The 22,320-nt window shown below is 50.9% G+C and overlaps 1 protein-coding gene across 1 annotated transcript; it reads left to right on the top strand.

Moving 5' to 3' along the window:
• The first annotated feature begins 2,997 nt into the window (after positions 1-2,997).
• Positions 2,998-22,162, top strand: Fam83a (family with sequence similarity 83 member A). The gene is made up of 4 exons (XM_047516986.1): positions 2,998-3,635; positions 9,935-10,102; positions 11,919-12,043; positions 20,254-22,162. Exons 1-4 carry the CDS (start codon positions 3,156-3,158, stop codon positions 20,786-20,788), a joined length of 1,308 nt encoding a protein of 435 aa, XP_047372942.1. The 5' UTR covers positions 2,998-3,155; the 3' UTR covers positions 20,789-22,162.
• Positions 22,163-22,320: the final 158 nt, after the last annotated feature.

Here is a 22,320-nt window from a genome sequence, read left to right as displayed (position 1 = left end):
TCTGGGTGTAAAATCTCCCCTGGGCCAAGATCTCCCTGGTTGAGAACCATTGCCCTAGACCAGGGGAATTCCCAGGAAGCCCCAGCACCACCCCTTACTCACAGGGGCACAGGTTATAGTCTTTTCCTCACTGTTGCGTGGCCCCATGAGCAGGAGACAGCCACACCTCAGACGACCACGGGAAGAAAGCAGGGACACAAAGACCTCCTGATGCCACAGAGCCCAGGGCTTTGGTGAGGCCTCCTCGGTGCGCGAGGGCTCGGTCCACAGCTGGCCCGACTTCCTGGTTCAGCAGTGCAATCCCAGGTGAAGAAGTTTGTTATTACAGCAGCGGATCCAGCAAGAATGACGACATTTCCCAGGGCTGGGCCTCAGAGGAGAGATGAGGAGCTAAGCTGGTGACAAGCACTGGCCAGCAGGTGACTCTGAGAACAGTCACTCCTTTCTGGGCTACAGTTTCCTCATCAGTAAACTAAAGGCTTATAGTACCTTCAAGATTCCAGATGAGGGCTTCTCTTTGATCCCCAGAAAGTCAATGAAGGGACAGTTTTCAGCTCTTTGGGAATGTCTAGTATGTCTGCCACAGCACGGATATGGGAGCAGTAGGGAGTGCCGACATGGTATGGTGTATTTGCTGATTCTTCCAAAGGGCTCTAGAAGTCTCCAGAGTCTGTGTGAGACTCAGGAGCTGGGGACAGGAGAAACTAGGTTCCAAAGGGAAAAGTTCCACACAAAGATTTTTTTTTTTTTTTTAAAAAAGAACTGTTCTGTGAAAGGACAGGGAGCTGATGTTCCCCACAGGTGACGAAGGTCCACCTCTGTCTCAGAGGGCAGTCATCATTCATTCGGCCAACAAGAAAAGCTAAGGGCATTGAGAGGAACATTCCACAATAAACATCCACTTCCTTTTTCCTCCTCGCCAATAAGAGAAGTTGTAGTGCTTTGGAAGTAGGAAGGGAAGCGGGAGGGGAAGGAGAGGGAAGCCACTAGTTGTGTGATCTGGGACAAGTTGCTCACTCTCTACGAGCCTTGGTTTCCTTTTCTATGACAGAGCCAGATAACCCATCTCACCCTCGGTGCAGACAGTCAGCATGCAGTGTGACCCTCCATGATGACCAAGCTGGGGAGGGCAGACTGCAGGGTTCATGTGGGGTCATTTTGTGCAGGGTCTCAAGAGCTGGGCTTAGGACTTGGTACTTAACTTGGCAGGCAATGGGGAACCATAGACAGCTCTTGAATCATAGAATAAACTGGAACAAAATCCCATAAATTATTACCCCTTGCCCAGGTCTGTCTCACTAGACTAGGGACTGGACTTGGGGGATGCAGAAGCAGAGGCTGCATTGAGGAAGACACAGTCTAGACCAGCACTGGGAAGTGGGAGGAGGCTGTGGGAGACAAGATCAAGTCAACTCCATGAGCAAGAGTTGGCAGAAGACAGGGAGAGGGCAGAGAGCCAAAGAGGAGGTAGAGAGAGAGGATTATTGGAGGATTATTGGGGTTTTCCTCCTTGAGGCTCCAGGGACTGTAGGGAGGAGAGACAGAATAAAAGGATCTTGCCCAGGATTGTGAGCAAATTCCTTTTAAACTCCTTTTTGCCTCTTTGAATTGCACTTCAAGCAACATTGCTATACTATCAGGTTGAGCCAGGTGGGCCACAGCTTCATAGGGTTACAGTACCCAGAGCTGTTTCCTCTGTGGACGGACGTGGCCTCGAGAGACACCTGCCTAGCTGCATGCTGGCTCTTGAAGACCGTGCGTCCTGGTTTTCTGGCGTGGTTCCTTAGCGGTGTCATCAGAACCCTGCTCTGCCTCCTGTCTTTCCACTGGCACACTCACCTCTTCCAGAAGCACCGCTTCCTCTAACTCATCCTCCCTGCCTCGGGCTTGCTCCAGCGCTGCGGGGGCGGCTCACACAGCAGACCAGAGCGCTGCGCAAACAACCAGGGAGCCGCCCTCCACCAGTGATGAAGGGGTGCTGGAGATGACCCCTCAGCGTTCTCACCCTCTGGGTAGGAAACTGAGATGTGTTCTACCCCATTACCCGAGGTTCCCAGTGCACCGAGCCCTGGATGCCCACCAGGATGTCTGTGAACCCCAGATGGCCACGACACAACCTAAGCGTCAACTTGCCTTGGGCTGGCTTCCTCCCCTGTCTCACCGCCCACCCCACCCCCTGCTTCTTGGAATCACCTTCCAATGTCCCTGTACTCAAATCCTCATCTCAGAGGTGCTTCCAGAAGAACCCAAGGCAGTCAGGGTTCCAGATATCCTGTTCCACTGTCAGGTCATGATCTGACCTGGGGAGGAAATGTGGCCGTTCCCTTCAGATTTGAGTTCATATGAGCCATTCAGATGCACTGCCCGCTCCTCCTCCAGCCCAAGGCCAATGTCATCGGTTCCTGAGCCAGGACACAACCTCCGATTCTTCACCAGACCCTATTCTAAGCAGGCACGTCCAATGGGTCAGGGTCGGCTCAACCTCTGTGTGGATTCTGCAACACGACAATGACAAACCCAAAGCAGAGATAGGAGGGCTCATTCACAGGACCACGGGAGGGGTGGGTGCTCAGGGTGCTCCGAGGGAGGGAGGGCACCTGGTGGCCACTTGTCTCTAGCTCTTCCCACAAGGCTCATCATGGCCACAGTATCTTTCTCCCAGGAAAAATCTTGCCCCTGAACCAATCAGGGTTTGAACCCAGGAGCACAGGAGGGTACCGAGCCACCAGGGGCCCTCCTCCTTCAGGCCCACCTGTCCGTAGGCTGGGGATGGTTCCCAGCTTTGTAGCAAAGGCCTGGGGCTCCAGCCTAGTGAGTTGTGCAACCGAGCGGGAAAGCCGGCTCAGCTGCGGCTGGAGGAGAGGAAATATCCCATGGCTGACTGTGCCAAGGTGGAGACTGAGCCAGCCCTCGGGCCTGCGGGCGGGGCGGCGTCCCTCGGAGATAAGCCAATCCCTCAGCTGCAGGTGAGGATCCCTGAGAAGCATTGTGCAGGGACAGAGGCAAGTCACTTCTCTGAGCGAGAGGAGGGGCGGCAGGTACCCTGTGCCCCAGCCCAGCGCTGGGAGGCCTCTCCTCTACGGCGTGTTCTACGTGCACCCCACATCTGGACGAGCTCCAGCCGCTGCCTCCCTCCACGACTGAGGGACGGGAGAATGAGCCGGGCAAGGCATGTGGGCAAGATCCGGAAGCGTCTGGAAGATGTCAAGAACCAGTGGATCCGGCCAGCCAGGGCCGACTTCAGTGACAACGAGAGCGCCCGGCTGGCCACAGATGCCCTCTTGGATGGGGGTCTTGAAGCCTACTGGCGGACACTCAGCCAGGAAGGTGAGGTGGACTTCCTGTCCTCGGTGGAAACCCAATACATTCAGACAGAAGCCAAAGAGCCACCTTGTACCTCAGATCCTGCAGGAGGGGCAGAAGCAGGCCCCAGAGGACTTGACTCCTGTTCCCTACAGTCAGGAACCTACTTCCCTGTGGCCTCAGAGGGCAGCGAGTCAGCCCTGCTGCACACCTGGGCCTCGACTGAGAAGCCCTACATGAAGGAAAAGTCCAGCGCCACCGTGTACTTCCAGATGGACAAGCACAACAACATCAGAGACCTCGTACGCCGCTGCATCACCCGGACCAACCAGGTAGGTGGGAGGAAGAGGCAGGTAGAGCAGGGAGAGGGTGCGTCCTGCTCTCAGGGACAGAATCCAGGTGATTGGGGTCTAGGATGGAGTTGGGGGCTTTGCGCTCTGCCATGCTCTGGACCACTGACCTCCTGACGTCACCTGTCACAGCATGGGCACGGGCTGCCAAGACCCATCACTAGAACTCTGCATCACTTTCTACCTGGCCCTCCTCTTCATCTGGATCCCCAACCACCCAGCCTCCAGCGGCAGCAGGGCCTTCCCTGCACTGCAAGACTGTTTGGAGGCAGCCGTAGCCCTGTCTGCAGTGGAGGGAGGAGCGAACTCCTGGCGGCTCAGCCCCTGTCCCACCTCCTTCCACTCAAGACTGAGTGCCCTATGGATTCTCCGCCCATCAAGCTCTGGTTTCAGGTCTTTACACATTCTGTCGCTCTGCCTGGGCACCCCTCACTGTCCCTAACCCCACTCCTTCTTGGGGAAGGCTTTTCTGAATCCCCCAGGCTGGGTGAGGAGCCCACCTCTTTGCTTCCAAATGAGGAGCCCACTCCATTGAGGCACCCACTTGCCCCTTGTCCTTTCAGACTCTGCTTAGATCTGTCTGCCCACAGGTGATCTGTGACACCTGAACGAAGCCAGTGACCAGGCAGAAGATGGGGCCCACAGCAGAGAAGGTTTCTCCTCCCCTGAATATTGATATTTTAATAAGAGACTTAGAAGAGGAAAAGTCCTTAAGACAGAACCTGGCCGCAGCTGAGTCAGGCCAGGCCAGGAGCTCTCCAGTGCCCCTGTATGCTTGGGCCTTGGGTGACCTTTGTCAGCTGGGGAATAAGTAGAAAGACTTGCTATCTGGGGCCTCACCCTACCCAGGTGCACAAAATGACCATTCAGCACAGGTCTATGGATCTCCTCCTCTCCCTCCCAAAGTTGCAGAGGGGCAGGGGTGAGAATGGACTTTAAGGCAAGAACTCTGTCATCTGTGAAGATTGACAGATTCGTCATCCATAGAGATTGATTTTTGCCAGGTGTGGTGATGCTTTTGGAATCCCAGCTACTTGGGAGGCTGAGGCAAGAGGATTGCAAGTCCAAGGCCAGCCTGGGCAACGTAGGGGGATCCTGTCTCAAAACCAAAAATGTAAAGGGTCAGGTGTGTAGCTCAGTGGCAGAGCCCCTGGGGTTCAATCCCCATTGCTGAAAAAAAAAATTCTAATTTTTCTCTGTGTCATGAAAACTCTTTGTTTCGTTATAGTCAAAAGAACTCTTAAAAATACATACTGACATTTTGGCTTATTTTTGCTAGGGTACCAGTCTCATGACTCAATCGCCTGCCAGCGTTAATACTGTGTGAAATCTCCAGGTTCTGGAGAAAGCCACCAAGGGCAGGAGCTGCATGTGGAAGGGGAGGAGAGGGGAGATTCTGGACACTCACATGGAAGGTAGCAACGGGTGGAGTGGCTTCGTGTGACTGGGCTGCTTCAGAGCAGCGTTTCATGTTTCTGTGACAGGGCGACATCATTTTGACAGGCGGGTCTGGGCAGGCAGCCAGGAGCTCGGGCCGCCTGGGGCTGCCTGCACCACCTCTTTCAAGTCCCCTGACCTCCTGGGACTCAGTCTGTATGCTAGACAGGGTCCCTTCTGGCTCCAAAGGCCTGTTCCCAAGTGTGTGAGCCCTGGTCTTTCTGTGTGATGTCTAGGGGTGGGAGCAGAGTTGCTGAGACCCTCAATCACAGCACCAGCTGCAGCACAAGAGAGTCCTGGAAAGAGGCCAGTCAGGGCTTGAGAGACACAAGCCCCTGCCAGAGCCCTGGCTCCTACTGCCCAGCTGGCAAGGCGTTCCCTTCACTTCTGTGGCCCTGAGGTCTGTTCACGTCCCTTTGAACAACTTAGTATGTTATGAATTTAGGACTACACCAAAATCTGAAGATCTACCTAAAGTGAGACTTTCTAGTTCCCCCTGGCAGATAGGGAGACCCAGCTTTGCGAGTGCTGAGGGGTCAAAGAGGGGTCACCCCTTTGAATAGGTTTCCTTTGCCACACAGTCCCCACTACCCCTGTTGTCCTGGGCCCCTAAGGCCTTCACCCAGTTTATCACTGACCAGGCTCCTGCATGCTGTTTGTGATATCTCTCTCCTACATACACACTCTCACACACACACTCACACACCCAAGCGTGCGAGGGCTCAGGGATGGCCTGTCTCAGAGACATGGCCCCAGGGTTAGGGTTGGTTGCCCAGTCACAGGCTGTCTGGAGAAGTAGAAGGAGGAGAGAGGGAGGAAAGTGGGGTTTGAACTCTCCTTCTCCTATGGCCTCAGTCCCCCAGAGGAGGACAGGGGACAAGCTAAGGAGCCAGCCTGCATGTCTCTGGAACAGATTCTACTCCCCAGGAAGCAGGAGCCCCTTCCTTCCAATGCCTTTACTCCACAAATCGCAGGATGGCAGAGTGGAACAAGAGAGGTCCTTGGAGAACTCCTGTGGCTGCTTGCCCCTTAGGGGAGAGGACAGGAGGACACCGTAGGCAGCAGTGGGCAGCCCTCAGCGCCTGGGAGCAGGTGGAGGGTGACTAAGGCAGACTTCCCAGAGACAGCCTCAGAGCAGAGTCTCTAAAGCCGAGTAGGAGTTCGCGAGGCAGAGAAGAGGAAAGGAATCCAGTCCTAGGGAGGGTCAGACGCGAACATCAGGAGGCATGAAAGGCTCACGTGTCCTGGAGGTGGGTCATCCCCTGGTAGGACCAGAGCTTGGGCATGTGGGACTCTGAGGAGTGGTGAGTGGTGGGGATGAGGAAGGCGGGGCAGTGGGGACGTGACCTCCATGTTGAGCAGTCCCCAAGTGTGGCACAAGTCCCTGCAGGACGCTGAGGCCTCCCACAGGTTGCATGAGGACCAGGCTCTCTTTTCTCGCCACTTATCCAGGTGAGGCTGGATTATCTTCATGGACTTCCCTGCAGACCAGGTATCCAGTGAACTGAGGCAGGAGACAGAAGCCATGCTCCTCAGTGAAGGCAGACATCACAGAGATCAGCAAAATATAAACCCAGGGTGGGCCCATGCCCGGGCACCTATTCAGTATGCACAGGCCCTGGTTCCATCCCCAGCTCCACCATATGCACGTGAAAATTTAAAACAAGGCCACTCTGCTCACCATATTTTTAGAGCTAGCTCTTCTTCTTCTTCTTTTTTTTTTTTTTTTTTTTTGGTATCAGGGTTTGAACCCAGGGGTGCTTAACCACTGAGCCATATCCCCAGCCCTTTTATATATTTTATTTAGAGACAGGATCTTGCTTAGTTGCTTAGGGCCTCTCACTAAGTTGCTGAGGCTGACTTTGAACTCATGATCCTCCTGCCTCAGCCTCCAGAGCCATGCGGATTACAGGCGTGTGCTATTGTGCCCAGCTTAGAGCTAATTCTTTTCATTAAACCGTTATTTTATGTTACTATGTAATGGATCAACTATTGATATCTTAAAATAATTAATAAAACTATTCAAAAATTTCTCAGTTTTAGTTTCTAATATGCTAAGTATTGATAGTTTGAATTCACATAAAGCTCTCGAGATTGTCAATGATTTTTAAGAGAAGAATGAAGGGACCCTGAGACCAAATCCTGGGAAGTCTATCGGGCAAGCCCAAGGCCATCGGAGAATCTGGAATGGAGATAGGATAGGACAGATTTCCTGAAAGAGAAACCGGGAACTGGAATTATTTTTCTTTTTCTGGAATATTCCTCCTTCATCCTCCCTCACTCAGGCTGTATCCAGTGTAGACAGACAGGTGGACAGACAGACATCAGAACTTGTCTTGCAGACCTGGAGCAGAACGATGGGGCACAAGTTCTGGCTGAGGCCTGGGGCTTGTCCGCTGCAGTCCAGCTATGTGGCTGGGGAAGGCGCCCTGGCTCCTCACCTGGGAGGCTGGGGTACTAGTCGTGGAAACTTCATGGGACGGACCTATGGCTGGTAGTAGGTACATAACGAAACCTTGCTGTTGTTATTACTCATCCTTCAAAAGACCCCACACCCCCAAAAAAAGAACATTAGAATATAGAAGAGACGAAGAAAAAGTAGGAGCACAGAGTGGGGGTCTGGGTGCTGAGGGTCCCCAGTGGCTTTCCCCAGTACTGATCGTGGCCATACCAGGACCTAAATCCCATTTCCTCTCCCATCCCTGCCCTTGAGAAGCAGCAGGATTTCCAGACCCTGAGGAGCTCCCCTGTGCCAGGATTGGCTCCCACTGGACAGGATGAGCCCATGTGCAGGGTCTGCCCCAGCAGAGCAGCATCCCCCTGCCTGGCCATCTCTCAGAAGCTGTGGGTTCCTGGAGCTGGCCCACCAGGCTCTGCTTCCAACCTTCTTCCCTTTCAGCAAGGTGTTATACAGAGGGCTTCCCAGCTTCTCCTTCTCAGCCAGCCTCACCTGGCTGTGCTGGTCCCTCTGATTGGCCCTATCCAGAACCAGCCACACCCACCCTGTTCCTTCTGTTATGCCCATAGAGGAATGGGCAGTCATTTTAACTCTTTTCTATAACCTGGGTTAAGACCACAGTGTTTCTCAGTGTTATTTTAACATTGTCTACACTTTCTTATGAACAATGCATTTAAAAAATAATAGTCCTATTTATTTATTTATTTATTTTTTATTTTTATTTTTTTATTATTGTACACAAATGGGATACATGTTGTTTCTCTATTTGTACATGGCATAAAGGCATACCATTTGTGTAATCATAAATTTACATAGGGTAATGTTTGATTCATTCTGTTATTTTTTTCCCTTCCCCCCACCCCTCCCACCCCAGTCCTATTTAACTACATAGAATAGCTATGTAGTGTGGAGCTTTTATCTACATTATTGGGCTTATGGTTAGACTCACACTGCATGATAGTGAAAGCTGTATTGTTGAACAGTGTCCTTTAGGCAAAGAAACTAAGACCCAGTGAGGTCAAGCGACTCATGTAGTCATTCAGTTGGTTTCCAGAAGCTCCAGGACTGGAGTTGAAGTTTCCTAACTTCTGCTAGATCTCTGTCCCTCTGTACTACCCATCCGTGTTAGTTTCTTGGGGGCTACCAGAGCAAAGCATGCACGTTTACTGGCTTACAACAACAGAAATTTATTCTCTCACAGTTCTAAAAACCAGAAGTCCACAATCAGGTGTCATTTGGGCTGTGTTCCTTTCAAAGGCTCAAGGGGTCCTTGAATCTCCCAGTTTCTGGTGCTCCAGGCATTTCTTGGTTTGTGGCTGTCCAACTCCAATCTCCACCTCTGTCCTCACACAATATTCTGGTACCTTTTATAAGGACACTTGTCACTGGAGTTAGGTCCCACTGAGTTATACAGGGTCACCGCACCTTGAGCTCCTTTATGTAACTACATCTGCAAAGACCTTTTCCCAAAGTCTCACCCACAGAGTCTGGTGGGTGATCTGGTAAGGATGTGGACTTATATTTGGGGAGAGCATTGTTCAACCTGCTACACCCTCCAAGGTGGCACCCCCATCCAGGGCACTGAAGAAGAGTAGTAGTTCAAACCAGTAATTGGCCTCAAATTAATCCAGCTGGAAGTCAATACCCACAGGAAGTAAACAAGACAAGATACTGTGCATCCATGTTTCTGAACATGCTTAACACCAGGTTATTTCCAAACCTACCCCCTCTCTATTCAATCATCTCACACCAGTGCTGTCTCAATGGAATGGGGACCCACTGTCACAGAACTGGAAGGACTTACTGAGCTATCGGAGTGAAGAGCTGTCACTTTCATCAGTACCTCTGAAGAGGAGGCATTCATCTTTCAGCAGAGAGAGGGCCCTGGCCATCTCTGGTGGCATACACTTAAATGTATGCAAACACAATCCTATGATAACAGGGCTGGGTTCTAATGGGTCTTGGGTCTTGTTAGAACCCCTTTTCTGACATCCAGCCCAGGATGAGCATTCACTCAGCAGTTCCTTCCCTGTCCAGACACCCATGGCACCTGAGCAGAAAGTCAGCTCCCTGAGGTACCCGGCCCCTCTGCTCTCCCCTTTCAGCCTTCCTCCCGTCCCCCTCTGCCCTCCAGTCCAACACGGGCGTAGGGACCTAGTCCATACACTGAGGCTGGGAGGTTGGTTCAGGACAGGGTAGAGCTCTGTCCTGAGCCCACTCCAGCTCTTTCTTTCCCCTCCTTGAACCCTGCTCACTCAGACCCTCCCCACCCCTGACCCTCTCTCCTCTGGCTCTCCCAGGCCTTTGGGGTCTCAGTGAAATGCCTGAGACTAGTTACCACCTGGCCCTGACTTTCCTGGTAACCGAGCCTTCTGCCCTGGCCCAGGTCCTGGCCATCCTGATGGATGTGTTCACGGATGTGGAGATCTTCTGTGACATTCTAGAGGCAGCCAACAAGCGTGGGGTGTTCGTCTGTGTGCTCTTGGACCAGGGAGGTGTGAAGCTCTTCCAGGAGATGTGTGACAAAGTCCAGATCTCTGACAGTCACCTCAAGGTAGGGATCCCCATGAGAGTCCTAAGGGAACTTTGTATCAGGCAGGATCTAATGGGCTTTGCCATGATAACAAATATCCCCCATCTCATTTTGATGACTCAGCACAATAAAGGCTTATTTCTTGCTCAAATTCCTATGTAGGTCAGCTTCCCTCTAAACACCATAAAGAATACATGGCCTCCATAAAAGCAATGACAGATTTAAGAATCCTGCAGGAGCATTCTGCAGGATGTTCTCAGGATCCGACCTGGGAGAGATTTCCATCCTTGCGCTCAGAACCCATTGCTCTTGCTGGATGCCTGCACCTGGGAAGTGAACAGGCCGTGGACGCCTGGTGAGCAGCATCTCCCCAAGTAGTCCTCTCCTCCTCCAGCCAGGGAAACCCAGTGCATGTGCCTCACAGGCAGGGTGTCCTGCACACATGTGCAGAACTCCTGGACCCAACAGCAAATGAATGCTCCTGGACTTCACCAAGCCTCCCATTCCCCTCTCTGGTAGGGAGAAAAGAAACCCAGGGAGAAGAGTTAATGGCCACACAAACTTGAGGACAGCTAATTCAAGATCACATAGAAAACCACCCATGGCTTTCATCAGTAGGCTCGGAGGACAGTGGATGGGTGGTCCTTGGGGCTCCTTTGGTGACTTCCCTCAGCTCAGGCAGGTTGGCCTCTGGGACAGCCTCCCAGACAAGGATGAAGCTCCACCCTCCCTCCTGACCACCCTGACCGAGAACGGGCAGGCGCAAGGCTCCCTCCTGGTGCCTCAGCCTCAGCCTCAGCGCCGCTGGCTGGATCTGCCTGACTACCTGTCATACCTCCTTGGCAGGAGTCCTTTGAAACAGGTCAAGGGAGTCGGTGCTGGCCTTGCTTCCATGGTGCACCCTGGCCACACCCAACAGTTGTCTGCTCGCCACAGGACAATGGGATGTTTCCCCCTCCTGGGTGTGTCCTCCCAGAGCCTGCCTGGAGACCAGCAGACATTGGAGGGATCTGGCAGTGTTCCGCCTCCCCAGCCTTAACCCTGAGACAGAGCCCCACACGGCACTGCCCTTTCATTTCTTCCAGCCTTCTGAGGGGTCCAGCCCAGAGCTGGGCAGCAGGGACTACTGGGGAGGCCAAGGATAAGAAGGGCCAGGATTTGGGTAGTGGTCACACCTTTTCTCTGGACCATCCAGGATCCACTGGGACCTTCACAAAACCACCCCTTCAGGCTGCACGGGCTGTCCCCTCTGCCTAGCTTGGTGTCAGGGACACATGTCACCAAACCCATTAAAAGGCAGGACTGGGCTTGCCCCTAAGTAAGTGACAGACCTCTTGAGATCCAAGGGAAAAATTAAAATACTCTTAATCCAGAGAGAGCACATGTTTTCTTCTTGGTGACCATCCTTCTAGACTTTTCCCTATGTGATTGTCTTAGTCTGTTCACACGACTATAACAATATCTAGAGTGGAAGGCTTATAAACAGGGGAAATTTATTACTCATAGTTCTGGAAACAGGAGAGTCCAACGTGAAGGTGCCAGCAGATTCAGTGTTCAGTGAGGGTCCACTGCCTTCTTCATAAAGGGCTGTCCTCTCACTGTGTCCTTGATCTGGCAGAAGGAGGGAAGGAGCTCTCTTTCATAAGGGCATTAATCCCCTTGGTGAGGGGCCCACCCTCATGACCTAATCACCTCCCAGAGGCCCCACCTCCTGATACCATTACACTGGGCATTAGGTTTCCACACAGAATTTGGGGGGATACATCCAAATGACAGGTCAGTCTATATCTTTAAACATGTAATTTGTAAGTGGCACATTGATTTTTCCTTCCAACAGAACATTTCCATACGGAGTGTGGAAGGAGAGGTGTATTGTGCCAAATCAGGCAGGAAATTCTCCGGCCAAATCCAGGAGAAGTTCATCATCTCAGACTGGAGATTTGTCCTGTCTGGATCATACAGGTGAGCACTGGGTTCTCTCCTGGCATGGCTTTGAGATTTTGTGGTGCCAAGGGTCAGACCAGGTGCAGAACAGCATGCAGCTACTCACACACACCCCGGCAGCTCCCAGGGTGTCCCTGCTATGTCCACCAAGGGAACTTATCACATGGGTGGAATGGGAGGCACAAAATCTGTACCCATTCAGGGCAGAAAGGCTTTGCCAGGTGCCTCAGTTTCCCCTGATATCGCAACAGGATATAGATTTCTCTTTTCCCTTCTCATATCTCTTTGGTGTGTCTACAAAGTGGCGTAATTTACTTTTATTGTGTGTGCGCATGCTCTGTTTCACCTTCAAATTCTTATTATTTTAATACAACCAATTTATGGAGATTTATTAATTCACACACTGGACAGTTCACCACTTAAATGTACAACTCAGTTCCTAACATGCACAGTGTTGTGCAACCACCACAAATAAGGACATTATCTTCACTCCAAGAGGATACTCCCTGCCCATCTCAGCCTCTCCTCAAGACCCCCAGCACAGTGGCTCCCTAGGCAAACACTAATCTACTTCCTGTCTCCAGAGGTTTCCCTCATCTGGACATTTCATATGAATAGAATCATATAATATGCAGCCATATTTCACTCAGCATAATGTTTTCAAGATTCACACCGCTGGGTGGACACACCACATTTTCTTTATCCATTCATCAGCTGGTGGACATTTGCACAGTGTCTACTCTTGGGCCTTTAGGAACAATTTTAAGAATGCTCATAAAATGTGTTGTTTTTTTCCCACATTTTTTATTGGTGCATATAGTTGTACATAACATGGGATTTGTTTGTTACATATTTGCACATGTGCACAATACACAATGTAACAATATGATTTGGCCACTCTCACTACCCAGCACTTCCCCCACTCCCATCCCCACCTCCCATTCCCTTTGGCTTTTAACTCTCTTCAGTATGTCCTCCCTGGGATTGCTGGGTGATAGAATAATTCTGTTTAACCTTTCCAGGAGCCAATAGCTTTTATTCTGAAGTGGCTGTATCATTTACATTTCTCTGATACAATTTCTCTGATCCTAGGCAATGCTTATTGCTGGTCGTTACAGCCATCCTGGGGGCGTAAAGTGATATCTCTTTGTGCATTCGGTTTGCATCTCTGAGGCTACAGATGCTGAGGTCTTGTGCTTGTTGGCATATCTCTGGAGAAATGTTTGTTTTTGTCATTCACGTTGACTCCTACTTCCAAATGACTGACCATCCACTTATTCCAACAATGCTACCTTGCTTGGGTCCCTCTTTGAGACTTGCCTGCAGATCCTAAATGTCCTTGGTGGTGCACTGGGGAAGTAAGTGCATTTGATGGTGGGTTTCAGGGAGAGAGGCAATGAGGGTGCAGTCATGGAAGGGAGGAACAGCCGAGGCCATTTGTGAACACTGAGTTTGAGAAGGTAGGGGGTGTGGCAGAGAGCGCAGAGGGGATCTCCCTTATTCCACTGCAAACACGCAGCAGCAACTGATAAAACAGGAGCAGAGCGGCAACACTGGGAATAAACAGGATCACAGTAGGCTTGCAGCACAGTGGGCCAGAGTGGACAGGGGATCGGAAGACCTGCAGCATGCCCTCCTTCCCCAGGGCAAAAGCTAGGGACACCACCATACAGCCACAGGAGACACCTGCAGAATCTCTAGCCAGGGACGGAGGAGCATAAAGGGAGGAAGAAAAAGGATTAGAACCCTTACATCTGAAGTGCACTGCCTTTCTTCAGTCAGTATTAATGTCTTTAAGCTTAAATAACACTTCTATGATATTGATATTCCGCTTCAGTTTTCTGTTGACTTAGATTTGTACAGTATCTTAGTCCACTTGGGCAGCTATAACAAAATACCATAAACTGGATGGCTTATGAACAACAGATACTGATTTTGCACAGTTCCAAAGGCTGGGAAGTCCATGATCAAGGTGCTAGCAGATTTGGTGTAAGGCAGGGGGCTATAGCCTTAGACCCACGCCTTCCCACTGCCTTTATGGTGAAAACGTGTCTTTACCCCTCCATGGCAAAAGGAGTAAGGGAGCTCCCTGGGGTCTCCTTTATAAGGGCACTAATCCCATTTAGGAGGCTTCCATCCTCATAACCTAATCACCTTCCAAAGACCCATTTCCTAATACCACCTCACTGGGGATTAGGGTTTTCAACACGTGAATTTGGGGGACATAAATACAGAGTACATGGCACAAGATATATTTTTTTTCCATGTCATTTTCATTAGTCCGTTTTGTGTTACTACAACAAAATACCCGAGGCAACTAACTTTATAAAGAGGAAAGTTGTATTTAGCTCACAGTTTGGGATGTTTATTCTAAGATCAGGCAACTTCATTGGTTTGACTTCTAGTGAGGGCAGCATATCACAGCAGGAGTATGTAGGAGCAAGTGATCACATCTCAAGTTAGAGCAGAGAGGGGACAGCAGGGTCCCCAGATCCCTTTTGAGAGCATGCCTAAGGACTGAGAACCTCTCACTAGGCCCCAGCTCCCAAGACCACCACCCTGGGAACCAGGCCCTTACCAATGTGGACGTTGGGGGGACACATCCATATTCGAATCATGGTGCTATTATTTTCACACTTTCTGTTAGATTTTGGAAATTGTCCCTGATCCAAGAAGACAAACTGGAGTGAGGAGTCTGTGCTGAGAAATTATCTCTCATTTTATTATTACTACAGTGAAATTTATATAATATAAATGTAACCACTTCAAAAAACACAATTCAATGGCATTTAGTACACTGACAACATTGTACAACCATCACCTAGTTCCGAAATATTGTCATCATCCCAAAAAGAAACCACATGCGCATTAAACAATCATTTCCTATTCCCTCCTCTCCCCAGTTCCTAGCAACCACCAGTCTGCATTTTCCATGTATTTACCTTTCTAGGTGTTTCATATAAATGGAATCATACAGTATGTGGCATTTTGTGACTGACTCCTTTCACTTAAGATGATGTTTTCAAGGTTCATCCAAGTTGAGCGTATCTCAGTACTTAACTCCTTTTTATTGTTGAACAATCTTCCATTATATGAATGAACCACAATTTGTTCATCCATTTATAGACATCTGGGTCACTTCCACCTTTGGGTGATTGCAAATAGTGACTAAGAAATTCTTGCAGAGTCTGGAAGGTCCACTTCTAGTCACTTTCTCCTCTGGAACTCAGGTTTTGCCTCAGCAGAGGGCAAAAAGGAGATGGAGCCAATGCCTGAAAGAGCTGAGAGCTCCTGGAACTTGGGAAAGAAATCAAAGCAGGTGCCATCTGAGCTCCGTCCCTGCAGCAGCCCCAAAGCAGTTCACTTTAAGATGATCTGAATTTTGATAGATCGAGGTTTGGATACATTTAAAAGAAAAAAAAATGTTTCCCTGGAAACTCTTATTTATAAGACCACATCCCAAGGTTAAAGATGAGACTGTTGAGCAATTTACACCTCCCAGAACGTACCCTCTGCATTCTGCATTGCCAAGGGCTGATCATCTCCATGGACAGGAGAGGGCCTGGGAATCCTGCTGTTGAGAAACTAAGGCAATGGGTGCAAAAGAAAACGCAGAGAAGCGAGCACCTGTTATCTGTGCACAGTGAACACTGACCAGGGAGCTCCAGGGACTGAGAGATTTGAACCCAGGTGCAATTCAGGGAGAGCAGATTGGGCCTGTCTTGGGGTGGGGTGGGGGGGTGCTTCCTCCCGATAAACTTGCCTTAGACACCTTGGGGGAAACAAAAGCTCCATTCATCTTCAATTTATCAGAATGTGAATCTTTTCACCAAATTGGTGTCTTCACTTCTGAACAAAGGGAAACATAGTATCATATATTATGCTTTCCCCAGAGAGGAAAACTATTTGACTTCCTTAGTTCATAAAGGGGCTCTCTGATTTTATCTCTCTGGGTTAATTTCCTCATCAGAACAAAATGGTAAATAATAACACCATGTAAGATTGTTGTGAGAATTAAACAGCAAGTGTAAATACTTAGCTATCAGACATGTAAGATACACTACAAAAATGTTTATTTAACCCAGGTGCAATGGCTCACGCCTTTAATCCCAGCTACTCAGGAGGCTGAGGCGGAGGGTCCCAAGTTCAAGGCCAGTCTCAGCAACTCAGCAAGGCCTTGTCTCAAAATAAAACTTAAAAATCCAAAGAGACATGGAGAAGTGGTCATGCAGGAGGGCACATGCACTGTGAGGTCAGCATGTGCTCTGGGTGGGCCGGGGGAGCCGCCGCTTCTGCCTGGCCCGTCCGGGAAGTTGACACTGCTGCTTGGAATTGGGCTCTGAAGGATGAGAAATTTCTCATGGGCTGAGGGGAAGGTAGACAAAACCAGGCATCAGGAACAGCATGACACTGGCCCTCCTGCCCTAACCTCAATGCCACCCATGGGTTTTCTCTCCCAGGAACAGAAAGATCTTAAAATAGGAACCAGATCAGATTATTCCCATCTTTAAAATCCTTCAACACTTGCCATGGTTTTTAGGAAAAAAAAAAAAAAAACAACCATCCTTACCAGGCCTCCCTCTAGGCAGCCTCAGCCTCCTGTTCCTCTGTGATGGAGCTGCCCAGCCTCCTCCTAGGCTCTCGCATGCCTTCATGTCTTTGCTCTTGCTGCTCAGGGCCTCTGCTGGGGCTCATTTCTGCCACCTTTGTCTTGCTAACCTCTCCTCTTCAGGACACTGACCTGGCAGCTTCCGATCAGTGCCTCAGAGGCCTTCTCTGATCACCCATCCAGAATCCTGTTGTCCACCACGGCTTCACCCTGGCAGCAATTTGTAATTATTTGTGTGCAGGCTTCTTTGGCCAAGTTGTGAACGCTGTGAGCTCAGAGTTGGTCTGCTCTGTGTCCTCCTCCGTTGCATTCCTGGCCTGAGTACAGTAAATACAGTGCCCAACACACCGCAGGTGGCCATAAGTCTGTTGAATGAATGAGTGAATAAAAGCGGGTTGGGTTCCAGCCATCCCGTGTGGCTTAAGGAATAAAGTCTTCCAAATTGTGTCACCCACCATTAGTGGGCTGTGAAATCGATTTAGTGGACAATGTCTGGAATTTTATGAAACTGAAATAGAGTAGAATAAAAGTAAACAGCACGTGGAGGAAAGCCGAGTCCGCGGCTGGACCTGGAGTGAGGAGCACTCTCCCAGAGGCAGCTGGGGAGGGAAGGCACAGAGGTCAGGGTCACGGCCACAGTCATGCAGGGCCTGCAGTGGCTTTGGGGTGAGGCAGTTCGCAGACGTGCCTGTTCCTACTGGGTGGCTTGGAGTGTGAGCAGGACACGGTGGCACAAGATAGGAAGTCCACCAAACACAGGGAACGGGACAAGGCCGTGGTCCTCCGCCATGCTGCTGACTGATCAACTCCCCCCATCCCTCTCTGCTCCATCCTCTCGGAGGGTTTTGGTTTTGGTTTTTCCCCTCTTATCACATTTTATACTTTTCCAACCAACACAAATATAAAAAGACTGACAATACCAAACACTGGCTTTCCAGGAGCTAACGTACATTACGTGTAGGATGGCACGTGGGGAGATGACGGGGGAGAGGTCGGCGTTTTCTCCCAAAGCCGAATCTTCACCCTTTATATTCCGGCAATTCCACTCCTAGGTAAACATCCAAGGGAAACCTGTCCGCACTTGGGGGGGAAGGCACGTGTGAGAACGTTCTCGGGGCTCTGCCCATGACAGAAGTAACCCAGGTGCTGTGTACGGCAACAGCCACAATAGGAATACACCTTCGCAATGTACTATTAAATGGAAAAAAATCCCAAAGATTAGTTATATGTTAAAAAGAACTAAAGTAAAAATACTCACTTTCAAGAATACATTATAGTCAGGCTTGTGTGGTGGCACACATCTGTAATCCCAGTGGCTCGGAAGGCTGAGGCAGGAGGACCTCAAGTTCAAAGCCAGCCTCAGCAACTTAGTGAGGCTCGAAGCAACTTATGGAGACCCTGTATCTAAACAAAATATAAAAAGGACTGGGGGCATGGTTCAGTGGTTAAGCACCCTGGTTCAATCCCAAGTTTTTTTTTTTTTTAAAGTATATTATACATTGTTTTTAATGATGGAAGAAGTAAAGTCAGGGAGTCATGATCAGAGGGCTCCTGGTGCTGATTTATTTTATTTTACTTTATTTCTTTTTGCAGAGCTCACTCAAGACCTCACTCATGCTAGGCAAGTGCTCTACCACTGAGCTACACCCCCAGCCCAAAGTTGATTTTTAAAAAAATTCAGATCCTGGGAATGGATTGCAGGGACGCCCATGTGGCTGGGTGCAGGTTATGGCCAAGAGGTTAGCTTGTATTTAGGTGGTGATTTATAGGCACTGATGACATTATTTTAAAACCCTAATTAAATTGATAAATGAATAAAACATGGGCCATGAAGAGACCAGGGAAGAGGTGGGTCATGAGCCAAAGATTATGACTCAGTGAATGCTATGTACTGGAGAGCCAGGAAACAGTAAAAATAAAGCATATTTCTCCCCATGGGTGGTGGGAAGGAAGGAAAGAAGGAAGGAAGGAAGGAAGGAAGGAAGGAAGGAAGGAAGGGAGGGAGGGAGGGAGGGAGAATGGCAGGGAGGGAGGGAGGGAGGGTGGAATGGTAAAAGCTGAAGTATGTGATACACAGATGTGCTGACAAGAGTAGGCATGCAGAGAATGAAGGGGACACACAGAGGTAGCCGGGGTGTCACAGGTAAGCATGGGGGAGGTGGAGGTCACCTGCATACAGAGATGCAGGGGCCCAGGAAGTTGCCAGGGTGCTTTGGACCTATTTTTTTGAGCAGTCACCAGCCATGTGGCCTGGCCCGGCCTGGCTTGGTTGAAAACAGCATGGGGTGACTGGTTTCTCCTGATGCCCAGCCCCATCTTCCCTGTGTCTGCCCCCTCCCTGCCACCTGCCTGGCTCCTGGCTTAGCATCAGCTCCTGGCTCTGCTTAGCTCTCTGGGGCTGTGTGGGTGGCTCCTGGACAGGGGAGAGAGGTTTAATCAAAACCTCATTCTTGTCCCCAGAATTATCCTGGTCACATTGGGTCCACCCTACCTGACAGAGCAGGGCCTCCTGGGGCTGGGCAGGCCTTTGGGTGTAAGACAGGCAGACTAGGGGTGGGAGCGGAGGACCCCATCCTCAGTGGCCCATTTCTGTTCAGCTCTGCCACTGTCCCCAGTGGAGACCCAAGTCCTCTCTGTCCTTCCCCTGGTGCTCCCCACCTGGCTGGTGTCTCTGAGTAGGGACCCAGGAACACAGTCTGATCCTCCGTGCAGAGCTGTCTATGCTGTCAGGATTTTCAAGGATTTGGGTGGGGGTGAGCCGAGAGGAGTTTTTCACCAGAGATAGAAAAGAATTTTCTTCAAATGGGGAATCATAAAATGTAAAACCTGGGGCTGGGGAGATAGCTCAGCTGGTAGAGTGCTTGCCTTGTAAGCACAAGACCCTGGGTTCGATCCCCAGCACCCCCCCAAAAAAAAAAAGTAAAACCTAAGTACTCTAAACGGAGGGCCAGGGCGAGTCCTTGAGGGCGTAGGGGTGTTTGGGTGACTCTCTGGCATGGACGGAGCTGTCCGGTTTTGTTTCCTCTGGGTGTGCCCTGAGTTCCCTTTCCTGTCTCTCAAAGAGCTTGCACTTAAAATGGGGCTGGATCCTCCTCAGGAGCACTTCAGATTATCGTGAAACACAGCCGGCCTTCCAAGGAGCAGCCACCTTTTAGCAGCTGTTCTTTGCAGACCCCAAATGGTGGCACAAGGCAGGTGTCCCAGCTTGCAGGTGGAGCGACTGAGGCCCCAGCTGCTAGGTGACTCCTTTGAGCACAGAGTGGAGGCAGCTGGGACTCAGCTGGCACTCAGTTCCCTTCTGCCTTCCCAGGGAGCTTCTAAGGGACCCTGACCTGAGCACCAGGAGGGAGACTGGCAGTCGGGGACTCACCCAGCTCTCGTAACTGCTCATCTGCAAACAGTGTCCTGGTCCTGAGCCTCGGTGTCCACCTCTGTGAAGAGGGGACAATGAGAGCCTGCCAGGGCTCAAACAACAGGGTTTCCCCCAGGGTGAAGTGAGCCTGCTCAGGAGTGGGGGGCTGGGCGCAGCCCTCCCTTCCTGCCCCAGGGGTCCCAGGCTCAGGCCAGTCCCGCTTCTAGCACCCACTGCCTCACCCCTCCCTTTCCTCTTGCCCTCCAGCTTCTCCTGGCTCTGTGGACACGTCCACCGGAACATCCTCTCCAAGTTCACAGGCCAGGCAGTAGAGCTGTTTGACGAGGAATTCCGCCACCTCTACGCCTCCTCCAAGCCCCTGATGGGCCTGAAGTCCCCCAGGCTGTCCACGCTCCTCCAGCCCAGCGAGGGTCCCAGCACCCCCAACGGCGACCTCAGTGGCAGCAGCTGCTCTGCCAGTGACCGCACATCCTCCAACCTCTTCAGCAGCCCGTCGACAGGCAGCAACCCCCACAACCAGAGTGTGTCCATGTCCTCCGGGGCTGGCAGTCCCCTGGCCCCAAACCCTCCCCCACCCCCCAGGTTTCAGCCCTACCACGGGCCTTGGGGAGCCCTGTCTCCACAGGCTCTCTTCTGCCCCAGGCCCCTTGATGGCCCGCCCGCCCCCTACAACAACCTCAATGCCTACAGGCCCACACGGCTGCAGCTCGAGCAGCTTGGCCTAGTGCCCAGGGTGACTCACATCTGGAGACCCTTTCTACAGGCCTCGCCTCATTTCTGAAGTGCTGCCCTGTGCTCCCCAGGGCCGGCTCAGGGCACTTCTGGCTTTGCTGGCTCAAGGACCCCACCTCAGCAACTTACGAGGTTCAGCCTGATTCCTTTAAAGGCACTCAGACAAACTCACTGCCTGCGTCAGAATGCTCCAGGCCTAAGACCATCCGCTTGCCAACCCCCACCTGCCCCTGTGTTCCCCCTCACTGACTTGGCCTATGTAACCCTTTCCAGAAGGTTTCAGGAAGGCGGGGGTGGCAGGGAACTAGAGGACAAGATCATGACAACAGAGCCCCTGTCTTCCAAAAATCACCCAGAGTTTCAGCGTTAATGGTCCCCATCATGTAAAAAGGGGCAGATGTGGTGAAAGACGCTGGGAACTTAGACTCCACCACACTGAAGTGAAATTGAGGTACAAAAATCCAGGCGAAACCTTTACCTGGGCCTCCAATTGGAAAGGGAGACACAGCTCCTCCAGAATGTCAGACTGGCGGGCTGAAAAAGAGGGGCCTATGTTTACTGACTGCTTGCAGGGAGGGGTTCAGGAATGTGGCCCTGATGAGCTAAGTGAATGCACCCTGGCTGCAGTGATGGCCACTGTGAGGGTGTAACCGAGGCACATGAACCAAGATCCAAGGGTGCATTTGCCCATCATACTTATTATCTCAGATGCCACCTAAGTTTTACTAATGGGTAAACTGAGGTACCAATATATAGATAGCTGGTAGGTACTTTTGTTTCCCAGGAATGGTCCACTCCCCAAAGATTTTGATAAGAAAGATTCAGAAGAGGATGTGGGAATATTCTGGATGTTTCTGGAAAGAGTCAGAGAAACTCCTCTTCCCTAGAAATACTGGGGTACCCTTGGGACCAGTGAATTACAATGAGGCCCCAGAATCTGCATCTGTTAATTTGTGTGGGTCCAGGTGCCTCTACCTGGCCTGGGGATCTGCTGAGGAATGAATGCCAAACCCTCATGAACCTGCATTCATTCATTCCCAAAGTGACACTTAACCCTATACCTGGGGTGCGATGCTGGGGGAAAGGGCAGTGGCAGTGGGATGTGATCCAGGCTGGTCCAGACATAGGGAAACAGGTGCCGGGGCCCAGGGCCTCCCCATCTCCACGCCCTCTCCTGCACCCAAATATCTTCTTTGCCTCGTTTTCGGCTCAGATGTCTGGCCTTTGCTGTCGAGAGCCCTTCCTCTGGGTGGCCTGATTTCTGATAGCATGTAACAACCTCAGCCCTACTCTGCAGATATGGTTTCCATCGGCCCATCCATCCCTCTGCTCCTATTTGACCAATAGTCCTGGCATGGGCAGGGCACCTTGGCTTCTGTCTTATTTCTTTTAAATTCTATTCCTATCTCACTTTCCTTTTTATCCCCCTGAAAGTTAAAAAAATAAATAAAATTAAAAAAAAAAAAAAAAGAGAGAGAGAGAGAGACGGAGAGCCCTTTGGTTCCTGATGGTGTTTCAGCCCCAGGACTGCGGCTGCTGTTTCCCAGGTAACACTGGGGTGGGGGGTAGAATTAGCAGGCC

Source organism: Sciurus carolinensis, chromosome 1 (assembly GCF_902686445.1).
Source record: "Sciurus carolinensis chromosome 1, mSciCar1.2, whole genome shotgun sequence".
Lineage (NCBI taxonomy): Eukaryota > Metazoa > Chordata > Mammalia > Rodentia > Sciuridae > Sciurus > Sciurus carolinensis.
Note: the sequence above shows the minus strand (reverse complement) of the source record. Positions and strands in the feature narration are given on the sequence as shown.

What these genes read in the sequence shown, in the direction of transcription:
- Fam83a (XM_047516986.1), top strand. Translation starts at nt 3,156, where the DNA reads ATGAGCCGGGCAAGGCATGTGGGCAAGATCCGGAAGCGTCTGGAAGAT. An exon ending in GCATCACCCGGACCAACCAG is followed by an intron (nt 3,636 to 9,934) that starts GTAGGTGGGAGG and finishes GCCCTGGCCCAG; the next exon opens with GTCCTGGCCATCCTGATGGA. An exon ending in TCTCTGACAGTCACCTCAAG is followed by an intron (nt 10,103 to 11,918) that starts GTAGGGATCCCC and finishes TCCTTCCAACAG; the next exon opens with AACATTTCCATACGGAGTGT.